Here is a 21,647-nt window from a genome sequence, read left to right as displayed (position 1 = left end):
AGTTTCTGTTATTAATCTCTGAGAAATAGCTGATCACTAAAATCTGGTCTCTAAAGACTTCCTGCGTGTGATATTCTATGATAGAACAGTCTCTTTATAGTAGGATGTTCTTTTCAGGAACTACTCTTAAGCCACTGCAATTGGAAAGTTTCAGACCATTAGTAAGACTTCTACGAGTCTGATCAGAATATTACATTTCAAATTGGCCCAATACTTTAGTATTGCATGGAACACTGATTAGTGAAAACTGGCAAGATTAACTCTTGAGGATTATGCACATGACACTGGCCCTATAAATAGAATCTACTTACATAGCTGCTCTTTGTCCCTGAAAGAGCCTGCTGTAGTCTTCTTTTAGCCCAGATACATAGTGCACTGCTTCAGCCCACACTTTACGCAGCTGTATAATTGGAAGCTGTATTTTGCTGTCCTGTACTACATGTAAGAAGGTGGGAAAAAAGAGACATGGGTTACTTTTTAAGATTTAGAGTTCATTAATCATTCTTTGTGATTTCCTGTCCATACAAACATCATTCCCATAGATGCTAGAGAGAACTACTTGCTACTGTTCCATTCAGTTCAATATACATTTACTGAGAAACTGTAATATACAGCACTGCTCCAGATACAAGGAGAGATAAAAATGAGTAAGATATAATCACTACATAATCACAAAGCTTGCAATTATTCCTATATCCATCTTTTTTTCCTTGCTCTCCTCCAATCTGGAATACTCTTTTTTCTCTCCACTAATACAAATTCTTCATTTCTTTCAAGTTCTAAATCAAGTCCCATCGCATCCACAATCCACCACAGTCTTTCCTGCCTCTGAATAATAAACTTTATCTGCTAGACTACAAACTCAGCTCCAGGAAAACATACAGGGTAAACAGCAGTTTAATAAAATATGCTTTCTTCAATGCCAGACTTACAAAATTATTTATTCATGATTATCTCTTGCCCTTTCTTTGGTAAAGGGAATGTTACTTTCTAAAATGATGGCAGGTGTGTATGTTAAGCTCAATGAAATTCCATTTTAACATTATGAAATTCTCCAAGAATGAAAGAGATTCACCCTATCCATTAAGGTGGCAATTATATTCTGCTATTCTTTTCCAATGTAAACCTTCAGAGAAAAGGTGATACATGAGGGTTAATATTGAGAAAATACATTAGCTGAAGCAGACTTCAAAAAAATAAAGTATCTAGAGAAATCTTTGCCTCCTCTAATAATTAATAGTCTCAACTAACCCTTCTTCTATTCTTATATACCCACACTTTCTCCTGAGGCTTCCTACAATAGACCGAAAAAAACAACAACAAAAAAACCTTTTAAAAAAGTCTGGGAGGGGAGCCTGATATAAATAAATACACATACACACACATACGCACACACACTAAAAATTAAAGACTGAAATGGCCCAAGAAATGACACCCTAATAGCAAGAAGCATGGTGTCCAGATCTTGATCTCTAATACTGTTCTCCAATTAAAGGAACTAGGGCTCCTTGGGGAAATGGCAGATTCTATGATTGGGGCAGGAAATACACCAGACAAGCCTGGAGCACACCACACTGTAGTGCCAGGAAGTAAGGAAGTGAAAAAAAAACCTCACTGATGGGGCAAGTAAAAGAAGCATAGGAAGCCAACTGAAAGAGCTCCTAAAGGCCAAAGCTGCAACAATTTGAACAAAATAAATTAATATTGGATTATAATCCAAAGTATAAAATAATATCCATGAATCCATATTGATATAATAATTGAGTAAATTAATAAATGGGAGAAAAGAGACAAATCTCGTGTACAAAAGAATTCCAAATAAATTATGTGGACACTCTACCTTAAAGGAAGGGGAGCAAAACTCCCTACTCCTTAGTGTGGGTTCTATATAGTGACTTCCTTCCAAAGAGTAAAGTATAAAATGGCTGGAAAAAGACTAAACTTCACAGTGCAGAAACCTGACAAACACTACTTCAGCCCAGTGATCAAGGTCAATACCAACAGCCATGAATCACATTGACAGAATGTACCCTTCATATGTGCTAAAAATGGCACTTTACTTCTGTGATTTTTCTCTCAAAAACCCATCCTAGTTTAATCGTGACGAAAAAATAAGACAAACTGCAACAGACGGGCATCCAACAGTATTCCTCAAAACTGCCAAGGTCATCAAAAACAAGCAAAGTCTGAGAAACTGTCACAGCCAAGAGGAGCCTAAGGAGACATGACAATTAAATGCAATATGGTATCCTGGATGAGATCCTGGAACAGACAAAGGACACCGGATACAAACTAAGGACATCTGAATAAAGTATGGACTTGAATTAATAATAATATATTGGTTCATTAATTTTAACAAAATGTACCACACTAATGTAAGATCTTAACAACAGGGAATACTGTATGTGCAGGGGAGGGGAGTAACATGAGAACTCTGCCATCTGGTCATTTATTCTGTACATCTAAAACTGTTCTTAAAAAAGAAAACTAATAAAAACAGAGGAATGATTACATAATTTTAGCTCTTATGCCCAATTTTGTTCTTGATTTTACAATTTTGTGCTTGATTTTAGTTTGGGGTACACAGAAATTGACCACTTCTTCAAGAGAAAACAACAATTCTCACAGAAGAAATGAAAACATTTGAATATTAAGCAGTATTCACAGGATAAAATATTTGAACATGCTTAAACATTGAAGGAGCAACTAAAAATTAAAAGTAGGCTTCATTAACAATGGAGATTCAGTCTCCCATCTGTGAGACCTAGCTTCAGCAAAGTAACTCTGCCTCCCAAACGAGGGATCTGGTGGTAATTTAAAACCTACCTTTCACCTTCCAAACTACAGAAATCCATTTTTCACCACAAATGGAAACCTGAAGTATGACATACAGAACAAAAACACCAAAGACCATTTCTACTAATCATGGTGAGTTAAAACTGTACTATTTCAGGTTTAAAGCTCAGTCAGTAAATGGATTAGACTTACCAATATAATTTACACAGTCAGATAAACTTCTGGAAGCAAACGGTCCTTCATATACAGTCTTACTTTTATCAAACAAATAAACCATATAGCTATCACAGCCTCTCTGAAAAAAGAAACAATTTTTAAAAAGATCTTTGAACATCCTAAGTACTTCAGCACCAGATTTCCTACTCTGAAATACAGATGAATAAAGCTAATGTTCATTAGCATACATCTTACAGACTTAAGGTCTAAACTTTTGTTTAGGAAAAACAAATAAATAACTTCAGTATGGGCTAAAGTGAAAATCACCAGACCCAAAAGGACAAAAGCAGAAAGTCCTAAAAACATCTATCCATACAATGGGAACACTATTCAGTAATCAAAAAGAATTCGTACAGATACATGCTATGACTCGAATGAACCTCAACAACACAATGTTAAGTACATGAAGTTTGATACAAGAGACTACAGGTTGCATGATCCATTTATATGAAATGTTCAGAAAAGGCAAATCCATACAGATAGAAAATAAATTAATGATTGCCTGGGGAGGGCAGAATGAGATTAATAGTTAATAGACAGGAAGAATCATACTGAGATAGAAATGTTTTGAAACTGACTGATGGTGATGGCAGTGCAATTAGGTAAATTTACTAAAACAAAAACTCAAAAATCCCCTGAACACTTGAAATGGATAAATTATATGATATTTAAAATATGCCTCAAGTCAAATAAAATGAAAAAGGAGTCATGACCACAATCATATTTTACCATCCATCTATCTTCTCACAGGACCTATGAGACTGCTGGTCTAATCTCAAGGTTCTAGGCTTCAAGGAAAAAAGGAAAAGAGGGAGGAGAGAACTAGCACCAAAGACAGTCATACAAAGTTCAAAACAACGAATGTTTCACTTCTATCCGGTTTACCTTGCAAAGCAATGATAAGAGAAATAAGTACGATAAAAATTAAAAGAATTATAAGATGTGCATCACCACCCCCCAAGGGATTCCAAATACACATTAAAAAATGCAGGGCATGCAATCCCCTATGCAAAAAGATTTCTTGTATTTTTCTAAGTATATTAGAATTTTCTTACTACTCCATCTAGAACACATTGAGAGGCTGGTTTCCGAGGATCCAGAGAAATTCCTGTCTCTGAAAGAAGCTCTTGAGAAGCAGTATTTATTCCAGTTTCACGCTCAATACGAGACTGCAGTGAATGAAGACTTTCATCAGGTGGTAACAAAAAAGAAATTATCTTTGCAGAAGTCATATTTAGGATGTGTACTATCTGCATAAACAAGAAAAACGAAATGATTATTGATCATCTGCTGCTAGATACTAAAGGGAATATGAGCAAAAGGCATTATCTCTGTATTAAACAAGGTTCAGTCATTTTCCAAAGTGAGACTTCCTTCTATAATTATAAAATGACATTCTGAAACTGGTTTACTTTTCTACTACAACAGATGTCAGTCCCAAGGAATCAAATTTCAAAGTTCTAGGGATGCACAAAATCATGAAATAAAACCCATATTTGAAAAGGCAACACTTATTTATTATAGAAATATATCACAGACCTGGAAGGAAATGTTCCATTTATGAAGTGCCTAATAGACGCCAACCACAGAGTTAACTGCTTTATGTTTAACTTAACATCCTGTTAGTTAATTTTTAACATAACAACCCATTAATTAGATCTTCTAATCTCCATTTTGGCAAAGAGAAAAACCAGAGTTCTGAGAAGTTAACTTGTTAGAGATCACACAGCTGATAACTCATAGAGCTTAGATCTGAACTCATATCTGTCTGACTACCTTACATTGTCTCAAGAAATAATCATCTGGTAGAAGATCTAGGCTTTTCTTTAAACAGGGAAAAGCATAGTCATCCTCATTCTTCCGATTAGGCAACAAAATCCCAGAGCAGTAATCTGCCTAAGGGCTCAATTAGATAAGAAAACAGTCTTATTACTCTCACCTAAAGCCCCACTGAAAATAGGAGTAGCCTGATACAGGACAAGAAAGTGCGAGACTGAGTTAGATGGGACTCTACCCAGGTACCTAAGGACAGCCACAGAGTGAGGAGTCAATTTTTTAAACACAACATGATTTTAAATACTCTTCCTTCCACTATCCTTAGGTAAGTTATACAAAATTAATACCTGTGTTTCTCCAATGCCTTACACTGATAGTGTATGCAAATGATTAAAATTATCTCTGCTGGAAATGCTTATTACAGAGATAAAGTATTAACTTTCTTTTAATATACATAGAATGACCTTTTATGTTCAAAAAAGGTGGGAGGAAGAAAAAGGAATCTTCACAGTTGACATGGATGTACAAGTATACCAACTGAGACCTTCCATTCTTTCCCTGCCTAGGCCTATTTCACACTATGATAGCTGCTGCTAATAGCAATAGAAGAAATTTAGGATGAAAAGGCGAAGATGGACATTTACTTTTATACCAAGTATATGTCAAACTAGGGTAAGTGATCATGGCATCCTACTATCAAAGCTGAACCAGAAGGAAGCAAAAGGAAAGGAGAGGAAACACAGCTTAAATTTATCCTTTTGTGGGGCCGGCCCGGTGGCTCAGGCGATTGGAGTTCCATGCTCCTAACTCCGAAGGCTGCAGGTTCGATTCCCACATGGGCCAGTGGGCTCTCAACCACAAGGTTGTAAGCTCAATTCCTCGAGTTCCGCAAGGGATGGTGGGCTCCGCCCCCTGCAACTAAGATAGAACACGGCACCTTGAGCTGAGCTGCCTCCCAGATGGCTCAGTTGGTTGGAGCATGTCCTCTCAACCACAAGGTTGCTGGTTCAACTCCCGCAAGGGATGGTGGGCTGCGCCCCCTGCAACTAGCAACGGCAACTGGATCTGGAGCTGAGCTGCGCCCTCCACAACTAAGACTGAAAGGACAACAACTTGACTTGGAAAAAAAGGCCTGGAAGTACACACTGTTCCCCAATAAAGTCCCGTTCCCCTTCCCCAATAAAATCTTAAAAAAAAATTTATCCTTTTGTTCACTGGAATATTTAATGACTGCCTACTATGGTACATACTATTAAGTGTGTTGTGGTGGTAGGGGATATGCAAACTGAGTAACTTAGGATCCTTGCCTCCCATAGGACAATGGTCAAATAGAAGAAAAACATTAAGAAACATTAAGAGAACTAAAATACAAGGCAAAATGTGACAGGTATTGTACAGGTTCCAAAAGAATATTTGGTAGCAGGAAAGTGGTGCTTTATAAAGGAGGCACTATTTGAGCTAAACTTTGAAAAAGAAGAAAGATGAGAAAGCGAAAAATTGAAAGAAGAAATGTTCTTCTAGGCAGAAAACAAGGTAGGCAGAGAGGTAGAAAAGAATGAGCATAATCAGAGAATATTAATAATCCAGTTCAAATTTACCTAAAACAATGTCCCCTGAGGGCACAATATGAGATGAGATAAGGCTGGAAGTGTAGGAAGCAATGAGACAAAGACGGATTCTGAATGACAATGTAAGGGTTTGGACTTTATTCAATATGCAAAAAGGAAGGCTTTCTAAATTGAGAACCTGACAAGCTCAGAATTGTAAAAACAATCAAAAGATGAATCTGACAAAGTAATTAAATATGTTAATGAAAGAGAAGGACTAGTCAGACAGTTCAAGTTTCGGACTGAGGTAACTGGAAAGGTGATAATTAAAGTAAGAGGCACAGGAAAGCTGTAGAAATAGATTACATGAAGCAAATATTGTTAGGTCAGCTATGGACATGGTCAAAGAGGCCAAAAATACCCCTCTGTCAAGTCAGACCGGTCCCCAGAAGCCAAGTCATACCCCTCTGCCAAGTCAGACCCCTCCCCGCATGACAGAGACTGAGGCCCCTGGCGTTTCCCAGAAAAGGCAGCAGACCGCTGGTGCGATAAGCAACTCCGGACACAGCCGCTCGAGCCAGATCTGCACTAGGGGGGCCTGCTCATCTGCCACCTCACACAGCCAACCCCCACCCCAAAAACCGCATATATGCCTCCCTCCCTCTACCCTGGGCTCGACTTCGCCGGCCCCCGTCTGTGGGACCCGGTGAACCTCGCCTGGGAGCGCAGAATAAAGCACTCACTTTTCTCAACCTGTCTGACTAGCCTCATTATCTCGCCGCAAGCCTTACAAATATGTTCAGTTTTTAGTAAGTCTTGGTGCCAGTGGGACCACCGGTTACATAGCAGTTATAAGTACTCTGCAGAAAAGTCAAAACTGAGGAGATAAATTTGGGAGTTATATTAATACATATTTAGTTTACAGTTAAAATTATATTAATACATATTTAGTTTATAGTTAAAGTTATACAACGGAAGAAATTGCCAAAGGAAAGGAAGAAAAAGTAATATGGAAAAACAGAAAACCAAGGAGAGTGGTGGCAAGTTCAGTACACTTTTTGAAAACTTTAGTTACACTTAGGGGTATGAAAAAGGAAGCAAAGAAGGAATAAGTAAATATTTCTGTTTCACCATTACCTTCAGTGGCAAGTTCAGTACACTTTTTGAAAACTTTTCTACATATTTAAAGTTTTTCATAATAAATAGTTGAAAAAATATGCAATCAAACTCTCTAAACTTTTTTTAAAAGGGAAAAAAACATTTCAGGGCAGTCAGTTAGCCAGGTGGTTAGAGCGCGGTGCTCTTAACAAGGTTGTTGGTTCAATCCCCACATGGGCTGCTGTGAGCTGCACCCTCCACAACTAGATTGAAACAACTACTTGACTTGGAGCTGATGGGTCCTGGAAAAACACACAAATTAAATAACCAAACACTGCTTAAAAAAAACAAAAAACATTTCAGTAACTATTTTCTTGATTTCTTTTCTCAATAAAAATAAAATATGCATCATTCCCTAATTGAACAATAAATACCTTTTAAAAATGCCCTACAGTAATACCAAACTGTTTTGCAGTTCATGCTTCTGTGTTCATGATATTCCCTTGCCTGTAAATCTTTCCCCCTGTCCAGTCCCCCAATTAATTTACTTATCCTTCAAAATTCAGTCCTATTATCATGTCTAGGAAGCATCCCTGAATTACTATGAATAGTACCTTTCACATACCTTATTCTGGACAACCTCACAATGATATTGGTTCTTTAAAGAAGATATTACTTAACCTGAGCTATAAATATAAACAAACATGCACGCGCACGGGCACACACACATTTCCAGATTCACAGATAGGTAAACAGTGGTGCTTCAAATTGAACTAAAGTGTATAGACCACAAAACACATAGGGAGGACTCTTTCCCCATACTCTATGACAAGCAGACGTTCACCGACCCCTTCTAAGTTTTAATGATGCTACAAGTACCATGACAAGTCTAAAAAAAAAAATCTCAGATAAAAAACAAAATTTATTGGAGGCAAAAAAGAACTCAAAGGTGCCACCAAGTTCTGCTTGCCTAACATACTGAGGGATGATTTATTCCTTGGCACAACAGAAAAAAACCAAATCAAGGAGCCAGGTTATTGTTTCAATGTTAGCCAAGAATCACATCAACATGGCTGTAAGTTCCCAGTTAAAAAACTATGCCAAGACTGGAGTAAAACCTTATATGATTACACTTTCGCATTTCAGTTTTAGAAACCGTATCTACTACAAGCAATCAACAAATATGGAAAGACTGCAGATGAGAGTTGTTTCTGGGTAGCTAGCATAAAGGAACCTCTCATTCACATCAGTGGAGATTTACTGAGAACCTGGTACATGCCCGGCTGTATACAGAACTGCTGGGGTAGGGGTAGTGTGGTGGTACAGTGGGCGATTGTTAATAAAAGCAGTAAAGGCAATCTCAGCATTGAGGACGAGGATAATTTACACGGAGGGGTATGAGTGCAAGACGAGAAACAATTACAAAATGGCAGGGACCATTCAGAGAAAAGGAGAGTTGAATATGTACCAGTGTAGGTTGAGTAGACACACAGAAATAGATTATTCTGGGCAGAAGGACTGCATCTGTCAAAGTACAAAACTGGAGCTTGATGGCATAAGGAGCAGGGACAAGCTGGTCCTGAGTGAAGGGTAAGAGAAGCAGGTCTGAGACAAATAACTTGGTTGGGGACCTGCATTAGGAAAGCCCCAAAAAGCAAGGCACAACAGTTTAGACTTGACTTGGTAGGCAAGAAGGAACTATGTTGGTCTCTTGGACAGGAAAATAAAAACGTATTTTCAGAAGATGAGCTGGGCAGTTCATGCTGCATGGACTATAGGATCAGAAGTATAGAGGCATGTCAGTCAGGTAGAAACCTTCCTCACCAAACGAGACCCAGTATGATCAGATCTAAATGAATGAGGTGATAATGGCACAATAGGAGGAAGAGGAAAGTCCAAAAGATGCTTCAAAGGGAGTAATCAACAAAGACCACTAAGAAGTAAAACTAAGAAGGCTTACTAAGAAAATAAAAATCCATCAGCTCAAAAACTATAATTTTCTTTTTCAAGTAAACATCAGGAAAAGACCATTAAAATATATTTCTGCTCATTTTCCAAATAAACTTGTTAACTTCAATGCAAGTCTCACGAAGTACACCCCCTTCAAACTAACCTTCAAATTCAGAATGTGATCCATTGATACAAAACATCTTGGCTGCTTCAAAGTAGGATCAACAGGTCCTCCTCTCTGCTGAGGATCCCAGTTCAGCATCAATTGTAGCCAGTTTTCCATAGGTTCTACAATTAAACTAGAAAACACAAAAATAGGGTGAAAATCATCATGTTCCAATTTTCCTTCAGTACTGGAAAAAAAGCAATTTTATAGGTTGTCTATTTCCTTTCTCATTACTTGTCTGTACCATTTTCTACCTCACTTTCAAATAATTCATGAAATGACAGGGGGCAAACTTTTTCCACAAAAATTAACCCAAAACCCACATATGTAAGTTAGTTACTGGCAACTCCAACGGGCAAGTCCAGTCCCATTCTCCAAGGAATCCGTTTACTTCAGTATCTCAAGAGTCTTCCTAGCACCTAAGCCAATCAGTTGAGTGGCAGCAGTTCTGGTTTCCACTAGACTTGTGCTGTTCAATATGGTCGTCACTAGTCACAAGAGTCGTCACTACATGCATTTACACTTAAGTTAATACAAATTAAATCAAATTAATTATTCAGGTCTTCAGTCAAACTACTCCCCTTTCAAGTGCTCAATAGCTTATGTGGCTAGCGCAGATACAAAACATTTCCATCATCACAGAAAGTTATGGTGGATAATGCCACTTGGAACAGACAATTCTCATGTTCTTTTATAACCCCAAAGAAACTGAGGCGAACTTCTCAACTGAAATATACTTACCTACAAAGGCTATTTGGTTGAGGTAAATGACTACTAAACCGAACTTCTCCTGTCATCTCTTCACATGCAAATATACACTTTGGATCCTTCTTCTTAATTTTCTCATGCCTATAAATAACAAAGGTGAGACTCAGTTGACAACCTGAGTCTCACAAATACGCTAAGATTTCTGCCATTTAAATTTATTCAATTGTGTGTTTAAAAGGCAATTACACCACTTAGAGAGAGAGGTAAAAAAGAGGGCAACTGGGGGAAAAAAAAAAAAAAAAAAAGCAGGCAACTGAAACTTTTCATTCCCATTAGGCACACCACAGTTCCCTTCCATTTCTTACCAGGTAAATGGTTGCAGATGATGCAAAAAAGGCCTATAGCCAGCAATACATTCAAACACCATGGTCCCAAAGCTCCAATAATCAACAGTGGCTGTGTAAGGCTTATTCTCAAAGAGCTCTGGGGCCTTAAAAAAGAAAAAATGTTTCAAACATCACGCTATAAGAGAAAAGCTATTTTATTTTTGAACTACTATATTCATGACCTTCATAAAGAAAGAAAATCTTGTACACTTAAAAGGCAAAGAAACAATATACGTCTTACCAGATACTGCAATGTTCCCACGAAAGATGTACACAGACTTCCTTGGTCAACGTCTTTGGCATATCCCAGATCAATTATTTTATGTATAGTCTGAAAAATTGTAAGTATTAAGTGGTTAAGAAATTTGAAAAGGAAAGGCAACAATGTCTTATAAGGCTCTGGAGAGGGTGGTGGTGAAGAGCTTGGGCTCTGGAATAACACAAATGCATTTCAGCCTGAGCGCCACCACTTCACCAGCTGTGTGATTTTGATCAAGTTACTTACCTTCTCTCAGTTTCCTATATAATGGTATTACAAACAATCCCTACTTCACATAATCATTATTAGGATTCAGCGACATAGTGAAAGAAAAGAATTTAACACAGAGCCTTGTACATGGTAAAAGCTAAATATAGATTGGCTATTTTTATTTTGATATATTCGGAATAAGCTTGATCCATTAAATTGGAAGGCAACGGTAAGGGTGACTTCCAAACTTGAAGAAGCATCATACCGTCTTATAGTGAATCAATGTGAGTAAATACCCCTCTAACCGCAAGAATATCCTGAACAGTCTTTGGGGGAAAAGAAAAAGCAGACAGCCGGTGCCAAGCATACAAAAAAGGCTCTTAAGAGAAGCAGAATCATTAAGGTTTCATCACCTTCCAGTGACCACCATCTTCACTAACTAACAGACCACACAATCCGATTCCAAGTTCAGACTCTTGGCTTTACATCTTTATTGGGATGGATGTAAGAAAACTGCTCACATTATTCTGATAAAAACAAATATTTCAGGAGCCAATTCACAATTTCTGGTTCTTCTCAAGATGACTCACTTAAGAATCTGAGAAATCAAGGTTTTGAATTTTAATTACATATAGAACTTAGGAATTTGGGGGATAATGAGAGTTTTTGGTGTGTTTTTCTTAGATAAAAAAACATTTTTAAGTAAATGTACTTTTTTTCTTAAAGTAGAGCAGATCCAGGATGTGTGTATTTTTTGGATGTGCTTCATAAAGATTAACAAGTTATTCACGCACTGCCTACTATAATACCTCTGTTAGATACCATGCTGGGAAAACAAGTAAACAAGACAGATGCAGCTCCTTCTCTAAAGGAACTATTTTGTTAGCAGAGGAGACAAACAACTACCACAAAACCACAGTTCAGTGTAATGAGAGCTGGGTAGAAAAAGTATGGTGGGCAATGGAGGGGCACCAAACCCCAAAGACCAACTACATCAGGAAGACTGTATTCAACTGGCATGAAACATTTGCTCAGTTTTCACCTACCTTTCCACCAACATCCTGAAGAACTATGTTTTCAGGTTTTAGATCACGATGTATAATTTTGTTTTCATGCAAATATCGAATCCCAGACCCTAAATAAAGTTTAAAATGTATGTTGAGGTAAGAAAACACTGAATTAAAAAAAAATTCATCTCACACTTTGTACTTCTCTGATGCTCAAATTTATAGGGACCGTCATAACTATACAATTAATGACATATAGTACTTCAGATTTTCTCCATAGAAAATCAAGTTAACATTTACAAATACTGCAGAATTATAATATATGGTCATTTAACTTAAGAGAATTCACATTAAAAAGAACTAGAACAAGCAATTGAGAAAATCTCTATATTTATTCTTGCAGTTTTTTCCTCCTACCTAAATCACCCTCTTCAACTAGACTTTGGCCTCCATGACCCAGGAAAAGCAGCAAAATCAAAATATATAGGGAAACATATTCTTGCTTTTGAGCTTGCTCCAAGGGCCCGGGTGCTAGTTACTTTTGGGATTTTTCAGGAGTAATCCTGATTTAAAAAAGATTTCCCCCTAAGGGCTGACTTCACGACCTACGTCCATGAGATGCAATGCCACTGATAAATTATGCTAGTCAGGGAGGGAGGGAGAGTAAAATCGAATAAGGTCATTTCACACAATATTTTTTTTGTCAGCAAATTGGACATCTATTAGCCAAAAATGGACTCCTAGTCAAAAACGAAAAATAACAAAGTATCCTCGTTTTAACTTAGCATCAACAGTAATGGTTATAATTTCTAATAGATGTTAAAAATTTATGCTTTGTAGTAGCATATAGAATCATTTACAGATGAAAGGGGCATTACATTATGGTGGTACTTTCATATTGATTACATACCTATATCGCTCAGTAAAGAAAGTATCTGGCTTTCTTTAAGTCCACAGCAATTTTCTGGTTTGTTGAGTAGCTAAAGAAGAAAAAAAGAAGTCGAAAAATGTATACTGCCAATATTGCTGGGCAGTAAATAATAGCAGCACATTAAGCACTATACTCTAAGAGAATATTCAAGTAAAAAGATAAGTCGTGATTAATAAAATGTAAAGAGGGTAAAAATTACCAAATCCATATGGAAAACATGTAAATTTCATGACAAGGCTTATACAAGATAAAGGAGGAAAGTACTTGAAATTGAAAAAGGTTGAAAAATCTCACAGATACATATAAAAAAAAGTATCCAGATGGAAAATTTAAAATAAGATGGGAAAGATTTGCAATAGAGAAAAAAACTGTTTTATAAACACCTTAAACATTGATCTAACACCACCAATATAGTCCCATCCTGCAAACACCACCACCAACAAAAAAGTGCATGTTCTAAATCAGTGGTCAGCAAATATTTCCTGCAAAGGGCCAGACAGTAAATACTTTAGGCTTTGTAGGCCATATGGTCTCCGTCACAAGTACTCAACGCTGCCACTGTAGTGAAAAAGCAGCCATAAAAACAGGTTAACAGGCCACAGTTTACTGACCCTTATTCTAGATCATCATATTGAATGTGATTCAAACACTGCTAAAGTTTGTAATTTACTCTCTCATCATCTCAAAACATCCACACTACCTTCCGGAGATCTCCTCCAGAACAGTATTCCATTGCTAGAAGAGGCACATCATTAATCAAAAAATTCAATTCCTCAGGAACATCACAGGCCTTTACAACATTTGAGTGGTTCAACCTAACAAGAAGGGGAAAACATTACAATAAAAAAATTTTTTTTCCAGTGAAAAGGGACTGAGTTTGACATGGTAGTTAATTAAGGAGCAGTGAGGAGAAGAAAGGCTGGCATTATACATAATTTAAAATTAGTAATTTTTAAAAAGAAAATATAGATAAAAATACTATCACTTTTACTACAATTACATTTCTATGTGCCAAGCAGCAAGCACTTTACATACATTAACTCACTCACTCATCACAATAGTCTTACTATAGGTAGATTTATTAATAGTCTCATAGGAGAAAACTAAAGCACACATTGCTTCAGATCACACAGCAAGCAGGTGGTCAAGCAAGGATGCAAATCTGGCTCCACAGCCTATGTCATACTGCCTCTCCCAAAATTACTTACAGTGTCATTTAGAGGTGTACACTATTCAAATTTTGGCATATTACCTTCCAGTTTTTAATCTGTGCACAAATATTTTTTTCAGTAATTACTGAATCATGTTATATACCGTTTTCTAACTTTTTTAAAACTTAACACTATGTCATCCCAGCCATCATCGTGTAGTGGATCTCAAACCTGGAGTCAATTCCCAGGTCCTAGGGACCTAAGAAACAGAATGTCTATGAGGTCCTGCGAGTTTATTTGTTAACAACCTTTCCTGGTGATTCTGCCATACAGCCAAGTTTGAGAAGCATTAAAGTGAACTGAGAACAGATACTGGAATCAAAAAGTGCTCATCTTAAATCCAGACTCTCTTACCTACCATTTTTATGACTCTATGAGCTTCAACTTCCTCATCTATAAAACAGGAATAATACCTAAATACAGGGTTGCTATAACAACTAGAAGAATTATCTGTAAAGCACTTAGCACACTACCTGTGGAGGTTTTAAAATATGTCTACTTCTCCCTTCAAGCGTGTAATTCTCCTCCCCTTGAGTGTAGGCTGTATTTAGTGATTCATTTCTAACAAACAGAATATGGCAAAAAGGATGGAGTACAACTTCCGAAGAAAGATCATAAAAGATATGTCAGCTTTCATCTTGCTTTCTCTCTCAGATTACTCACTTTGGGGAAAGCTAGCTGCCATGTCCTGAAGACATTCAAGTTTCCCTGTGGAGAGGCCCATATAGTGAGAAACGGATGCCTCTAGCCAACAGCCATATAAATGAGCTTGGAAATGGATACTCCAGCCCCCTTCAAGCCTTTGGATGACTGCAGCTCCAGTCAACACTCTGGGATGTTTCAGGAGGGATCTCCACTCAGCTAAGTCATTCCCAGATTCCTAAACCACAGAAACTGTGAGATATTAAATGCTTATTGTTTTAAGCCACTAAGTTTTGGGGTTATTTTTTACAAAGCAATAGGTACACTATTTAACAAAAGTAGATCTAAGAGTAAAAAATTAAGCGTACTGATTGTTATTTACCTGTAAAGTATAATAGATAAACACTGACCAAGATCCAGAAGAAATAGATTCTGCCCTCATACTCGTAGACCTGAATCTGATAATATCTAGCTGACTTTTAAAACTACACCTACTTAATCATAATGTAATGTTATTATTTGAATTAGGACATATCTATTTAATGAGAAAGAGAAAAATGTATTCCCAAAAAGATCCTAAGAATGGATTCCTGGACTTCCTTCTCTATGACGACATCTGGCTGGGCTGCGGAACTGGGGAAATACAAGTCAAATACACTTACTTTTTCATGATCTGGATTTCATGACACCACCGTTCTCTGTTTTTGGTACTTAGCTCTAGGCGACAAGACTTAATTGCTATTTTGAGATCAAGTTCCTGCCAACACAGAAAATCAACAGAAAAAATATAAATTAGGTTCTTGTTTAGATTTACTTGCTATCAAAGAAATGCCAACCTGGAGAAACAAAACTCTTTCGCTTTAGTAATTAAACATATTTATCCATAGCTCTCTTGAGCCAATGTTTTTACTAGGTAAACCATGAGATTCTTAAACCAAAACTTTAAAATTGACCTCTATACACACACCAAAGCACACCAGCCAAAAATGACTGAGACTGTTCCTGTAAAAACACTGTCTCACACCAGTATATACCGCTACAAAAATACAAAGGCCTTGTCTCTCCCTTTTGAGCTTAGTCAAGAAAGCTAACAAGGGCACCAGCTTTCAGCATAACTAGAAGAGGATTAATTCAGGGCTCCCATGCCTCAACAGCAAAAAGCAAATTTAATATGACCAAACCTAATGCAAAAAACTCCAAATTAGTTTCTAATCTTTTCATTTCAAATGACATTAAAAAATCCTAACAATAATTGCACTTGTTTCCATATTTATAAAATGAATCTAACAGCTCTTGCCTGTGATTAGTAATTTAGCCAATTCTGTCTGAAATTAAACCCAACCTGATGCACATTCCAGGAAATAGCCAGACTTCGTTACATTCTGGCAACAGCAATAATGCAGCCCAGAAACAGCAGTCAGGACCAAACAGGAGGAAAGAAAATATATAGATGAGGAAGCAAGACATAACTTGTATGGGCTAATCTGAATGGGGGTTGGGGAGGTGGAAGGTGGGAGGAAGAAGCTAGAGATAAGATAGTCGATGTATAGAAAGAGAATGAACTAAGACAGACTACAATCTAGCCGCCTAACTATACACTTCATGCCCTTTAACATTTTGTTTTAAGCAGGTATCTGGTTGTAGCCAGGTCTCATGCAAGCTTTTACCACCACGGAGACAATCTGGTAGAAACATGAACAAACATTAAACTCTCAATTCTCATATGAATGAGGCAAGAAGCTATTTCAAAAAGGTCCCATCCTGTGCTCACTTCGGCAGCACATACGAGTATACTAAAAAGATCCCGTCCTGGAAGATGTTTCAACTCCTCAGTTTTCTATTTCACATACTCCGTGAAGGCTTCCTCACTCGACCTTTTCACAATGTAGGTCCTGTGGAAAGTTTAGTGATGTCCAGCAAATAAAATAAAATAAAGTAAAAAATAAAAAATTCTGTGTTCAAAAAAAGGAAATATTCCAGAGATGGATAGTGGTGATGGTTGCAGAACAGTATAAAGGCACTTAATGCCACAGAACTGTACACTTAAAAATGGTTAAAATGATAAATGTTATGTATATGTTACAATAAAAAAAATTGGAAAGCAACTAAGTTAGTTTCTTCTCTATAGGACCTCTCAGAGCTTTTAACATACTAACGTGGGCTATGACTCTCCAAATGAAGGAATATCATAGATGCAGCATTTACCCAATGTATTTGACCATAGTATAATTTTTTCAAAGAGTTTCACGGGATTAGTTTTTCCAAACACACTTTCAGAAGTGCTACCCTATTCCCTAAGAAGAGTTTTTAGTTATTTTGCCATTCTTCCATATTACTTTACAAATACCTTCATTATATAGGTTATCACATTGTACTTAAAAGTGTTTATGTACTTAAAAGTGATTCTGTGTCTCCCACTAGACTTGAAATCTCCTTGAAGGCAGAAAATACTGTTCATGTTGATTTGGGCACCATCAGCACCAGCACCCAGAACAGTAATCAGCTAAATAAACTCTCACATCCTTTTCTCTTCCTCATTGTGATTTAAGAGGTGTAGATGAAATATTGGGATGTGGCTTCCACCAAAACACTAGGATCTTGAAAGCTGTAAATGCAAACCCTATGTCAGGCTTGGAAGAGTAGTGATGCTGTTTCCAAGTCTTACGACAAAGTATTTCTTTCTTTCACTACAGGCCAAGTTGTCAAATGTCCCAGTTTTGGGGAAGTCCACTCTGGACACCTGGAAAGCTTCTGAGAGATTTCTAAGATTCTAGAGGACTCAAATCTCTTTCATTGAAAAAATGATAAATTCACAGAAACAGATAGTAGAATGCTGGTTGCCAGGGGCCCGCGGGAGGAGGAAATGGGAAGTTCTTATTTAATGGGTATACAGTTTCAGTAGATAAAAAAGTTCTGGAAATGAATGGTGGTGATGGCTGCACAACAATGTGAATGTACTTAATGCCACTGAACTGTATACTTAAAAATGGTTAAAATGGTAAATTTTATGTTATATATACTTAACCACAATTTTTTTTTAAAAAATCATGTATTCATTGGTCCCCATCCAGGGACCAAGAAAAGCAGTCACAAAACCATGCCAGCATGCATACCACGTTTCCCTGAAAATAAGACCTAGCCGGACAATCAGCTCTAATGCGTCTTTTGGAACAAAAAGTAATGCAAGACCCGGTCTTATTTTACTGTAAGACTGGGTATAACATAACATAATACCGGGTCTTATATTAATTTTTGCTCCAAAAGACGCATTAGAGCTGATTGTCCGGCTAGGTCTTATTTTCAGGGAAGTGGTACATTTTTCTTATGACCAGGCTGATGGTCAGGCTTCAAATACAAAGGCCAAAGGCAACATCTGCTATTAATAGAAGTACATCGCTCCCTCTCTTTTCCTTTTGAGTGCCTTATGTCCTCTCTGATGGCGAGAATTATTAAATTACTACTTGTCCAGCTGTCAAAGTACTTAATGCCTTAGTCCTTCGCCTTCCATTCTCCCTCTCACCAAGATTTCCTCCTATGCTCTATCCAGAAACCTGCTTCATAAAATTTCCTCGGTTCTATCAGTGATATTCGTCATTGTAACTGCCACACAAACATGTCTATTCCTCCCAGATGGAGTCCCATCCTATACTATGGGCTCTCTATCCACACCCACATTCCTTAAAACAGCAAATCATGATTTCTCTTCTTGAATTCACTTCTCCATTCACAAGCCAATTGCAAGCATTTTACGGCAGTAATAGCTTAACTGGTCAGCTTGTCCCATATGTTTTCCTACTCAGATTTATCTTTTACAAAAAAAGAACACTTTTATCTTGGCATTTCCTTTTTTGCAGGTCAATTAATGATGATAAAGATGATAATAACAGCAACAACACAGCAACAACGAGAGCAAACGTTTGAGGGCTTTCCATGGGCCAGGTACTGTACTTAGCTTTACACATATTACTATCTTCTTTAACTCTCAGACTCACGGTGAGTAGACATTATTGTAACCATTTCACAGATAACAAAACAAAGGCTATACTGCAGGGATTACTAGTCCAGGGTCTATATATCTAAAAGGTCTGTGAATGTCTTTCAGGAGAACATGAGCTTCCTCAAATGGCAATGCATAAGGCTGCACGGACGTGCCTCTGTGCATATTTCTGGGGAAAGGGTTCAGATCTTTTATTGGTTATCAAAAGATGCATAGCTCAAACATGATTATTAACTGCTGCTACAATGGTTAAACATTTTCAATTAAATCAACGCCAATTCCCGACTTGGATGTTAGCTGTCTGCCAACGACTAGAGCACCTCACCCCTAATCTATCTCCTTCCCTTGCGAGGCCCCGATCATTTTCACCATCTGATCCTCATACAGCTTCCTATCTGGAATGCATCCCCAATTCCAAAGCCTACTCGATGCTTCCAAACGCTTCCACCCTGAAACCTTGTCTACTCCAGTCCCACCGATAACACATGGCTTCCAAGCACACCCAAGTACACACACATTCCAACAGGCAGCCCCCCCCCACTCTTTAGCCCCATTTTCTCACCCACTTGTGCTCACAATACACACTCTCATGTGCATTTGCCTTACGTTACACACCGTTACACTCTTTACATTCAGAGACACATAAGCACCGTCACATTCGGTAAACACCTTGTCACATCTTGACACTCATACCAAAAGTTCTTCCTAATAACGCTAACGCACACACGCTGACCCAGATACAACCTGACTCAGTAACCACAAGCACAATCTCAATCTCTTTCTTTCTCACACGCACACACGCTCATTGGCCCCCAGTACTGCCCGAGGTAACACCAACAATCTCACATACTGACAGCCACTGTGTTCCACAGACGCTCTGACAAACAGCCACCGCCGCTCCCTCGCGCGCCCCGCCTCACCCGATGTTGGTACAGGCAGACGTTCCCGAAGCCGCCGGTGCCCAGCCGCTCCCGCATCTCCCAGGGCCCGCCCGCGCCCGGCCGCAGCCCCGGGGGCCGCTCCATGGGGCGGGAGGGCAAGCGGCCTCAGGTTCAGCCACCGTTCCAAGGCCGGTTCCGGGCCGCCGAGGCTCGCGCGTCTTTCTTCTCGCGAGATGTATGCATCACTTCCGGTAACTGCCACACGGAAAGCTCCGCCCCAAATTTTCCCAACGTGCCGCAAGCCCCTCAGCAGGGGAAAGGGTGGGGGGAGTAGGGCGCTTTCAATACGCTCTCTTAAGTACCCTGGGCATTTTCCTAGCTGAGAGAACCCACTTGTTTTTTCCCCAGTCTTCAAAAATGTAAGATCTCTCCAGGCCCTACATTCCCTTCAAATCACTTTCCAAAACAGTCTGTCTTGTATTGGTCTTTTTTTCAACTTCACATCATCTCCACCCCTATTTAGACTTCACCTTTCTTCAGACTTCTGCCATCTATTCTCCAACCTCACCATCCGCTGAGCTGGCACTGGCGAAGGCCACCACCGATTTAAATATGGCGGAAGCCGAAGAACTAGAAAGAATCCCGCGCTAACAAGGCCTCCATAGACTTAATAGTTCATCTTTTCTTCCTTAAATGATTAATCATGTTCCATAGAGTCAGGATCAGCTGTTCTTTTGCTTTATTTCCTATATACCTGTCCCAGGATCTCCCCTGTAATTCCAAACGGCTCAAGGATGTGATGCCGTTCCCGAGTAAAGAACGTTCCTGTTCCTGACTTCGGGATCTTGTCCCTGTCAAACAGTGCTCCAGATACGGGTTTGCCAGTGAGGTAGTTCCTCATTGTGGGGAGTTTTTCATGCGTGATGCAAGGCTGCAGAGGCAAGCTTGGGGAATGCTGTTGGGGCAACAAGAAGAGTTTCCGAGTGGCTGATTGCTTTAGCATAGGGGAACCAGCTTCCTGTTTTTGCTGAGTTGGTCATAGCTTCATAGGACTTGGGGATTTCATTAATCACTCCATTGTTACTCCAAGTATAACAATCAGCTTGGAATCAAATTCTCAAGAAATGTGTCAGTTGGCGTTAAGGATGGTCATTTGAGCCTCCTTTGAGACGGTGTGCACTTGATCATTTGCACACCCCTGCCTATGAACTCAGTACATGGAATTCCAATTAACACTTTGTGATAGATGGTTGTATCTATCACAGATGGTTGTACCACAGATGTAGCATTTGAAACATCTAAAGGTGGGTACAGCATGTGCACCATGGTAATGTCACTGGTTGCTTTGAAAGCATTGAATAGGCTTTTGGCAAAGCCAATGTGTCTATTGTCACCAAAATCCTTGAATAGTGCACTCAGATTGTTGAACACTGCATGATACGAAGCGAGTCATGGTATATAGGTCATCAGTAACGTGTGGTGTTGGAAATTCTGGTTTCCCATACATGCTTGGTAGCCACGGAGCTGGAGTATCAGACTTGGAGGTGATGTGCAAATGGTACTTCCAAGAACACATCCTTTAGACCCAGGCAAACTGCACAAATGATTGTGATGCAGATTATCCTAATACTCTGAAGCCCTCATTTGCTAGGTGTACAGCATAATGAGCACTGAAGTGTGTTTGATCTCCACAGGTGGGGCCAAAATCTCCTTATTGTCATTTGCAAGAGCCAGGGAAGAGATGCTGAGGACCTGAGGATACTGATGACTGAGCTGACCCTGAAGTGGCCATCTTTGCAGGAACCTGGTTGTTTCCTAAAGCTCATTCTTTAACATCCCCATTCACAGGGACACTGCATAGCTCTT

The 21,647-nt window shown here is 38.6% G+C and overlaps 1 protein-coding gene across 2 annotated transcripts in view; it reads right to left on the bottom strand.

The window, feature by feature from the left end:
• The window catches only part of CHUK (component of inhibitor of nuclear factor kappa B kinase complex), a 29,147-nt gene extending 9,152 nt beyond the window's left edge, over nucleotides 1–19,995 (bottom strand). For both annotated transcript variants that reach the window (XM_033130889.1, XM_033130890.1), the window contains exons 1-12: nucleotides 19,821–19,995; nucleotides 15,566–15,660; nucleotides 13,751–13,865; nucleotides 13,030–13,099; nucleotides 12,159–12,247; nucleotides 10,885–10,974; nucleotides 10,623–10,747; nucleotides 10,291–10,398; nucleotides 9,547–9,682; nucleotides 4,068–4,262; nucleotides 2,989–3,091; nucleotides 312–435 (exon numbers count right to left, since the gene is read on the bottom strand). In XM_033130889.1, coding sequence (XP_032986780.1) covers nucleotides 312–435; nucleotides 2,989–3,091; nucleotides 4,068–4,262; nucleotides 9,547–9,682; nucleotides 10,291–10,398; nucleotides 10,623–10,747; nucleotides 10,885–10,974; nucleotides 12,159–12,247; nucleotides 13,030–13,099; nucleotides 13,751–13,865; nucleotides 15,566–15,660; nucleotides 19,821–19,925 — 1,355 coding nt within the window. In that variant the 5' untranslated portion in view covers nucleotides 19,926–19,995. The remainder of the gene's footprint in view (nucleotides 1–311; nucleotides 436–2,988; nucleotides 3,092–4,067; nucleotides 4,263–9,546; nucleotides 9,683–10,290; nucleotides 10,399–10,622; nucleotides 10,748–10,884; nucleotides 10,975–12,158; nucleotides 12,248–13,029; nucleotides 13,100–13,750; nucleotides 13,866–15,565; nucleotides 15,661–19,820) is intronic.
• Between the last annotated feature and the right edge of the window lie 1,652 nt (nucleotides 19,996–21,647).

The sequence above is a fragment of the Rhinolophus ferrumequinum genome, chromosome 16 (genome assembly GCF_004115265.2).
Source record: "Rhinolophus ferrumequinum isolate MPI-CBG mRhiFer1 chromosome 16, mRhiFer1_v1.p, whole genome shotgun sequence".
Taxonomy (NCBI): Eukaryota; Metazoa; Chordata; class Mammalia; order Chiroptera; family Rhinolophidae; genus Rhinolophus; species Rhinolophus ferrumequinum.
This window is presented reverse-complemented; position numbering and strand designations above follow the sequence as displayed.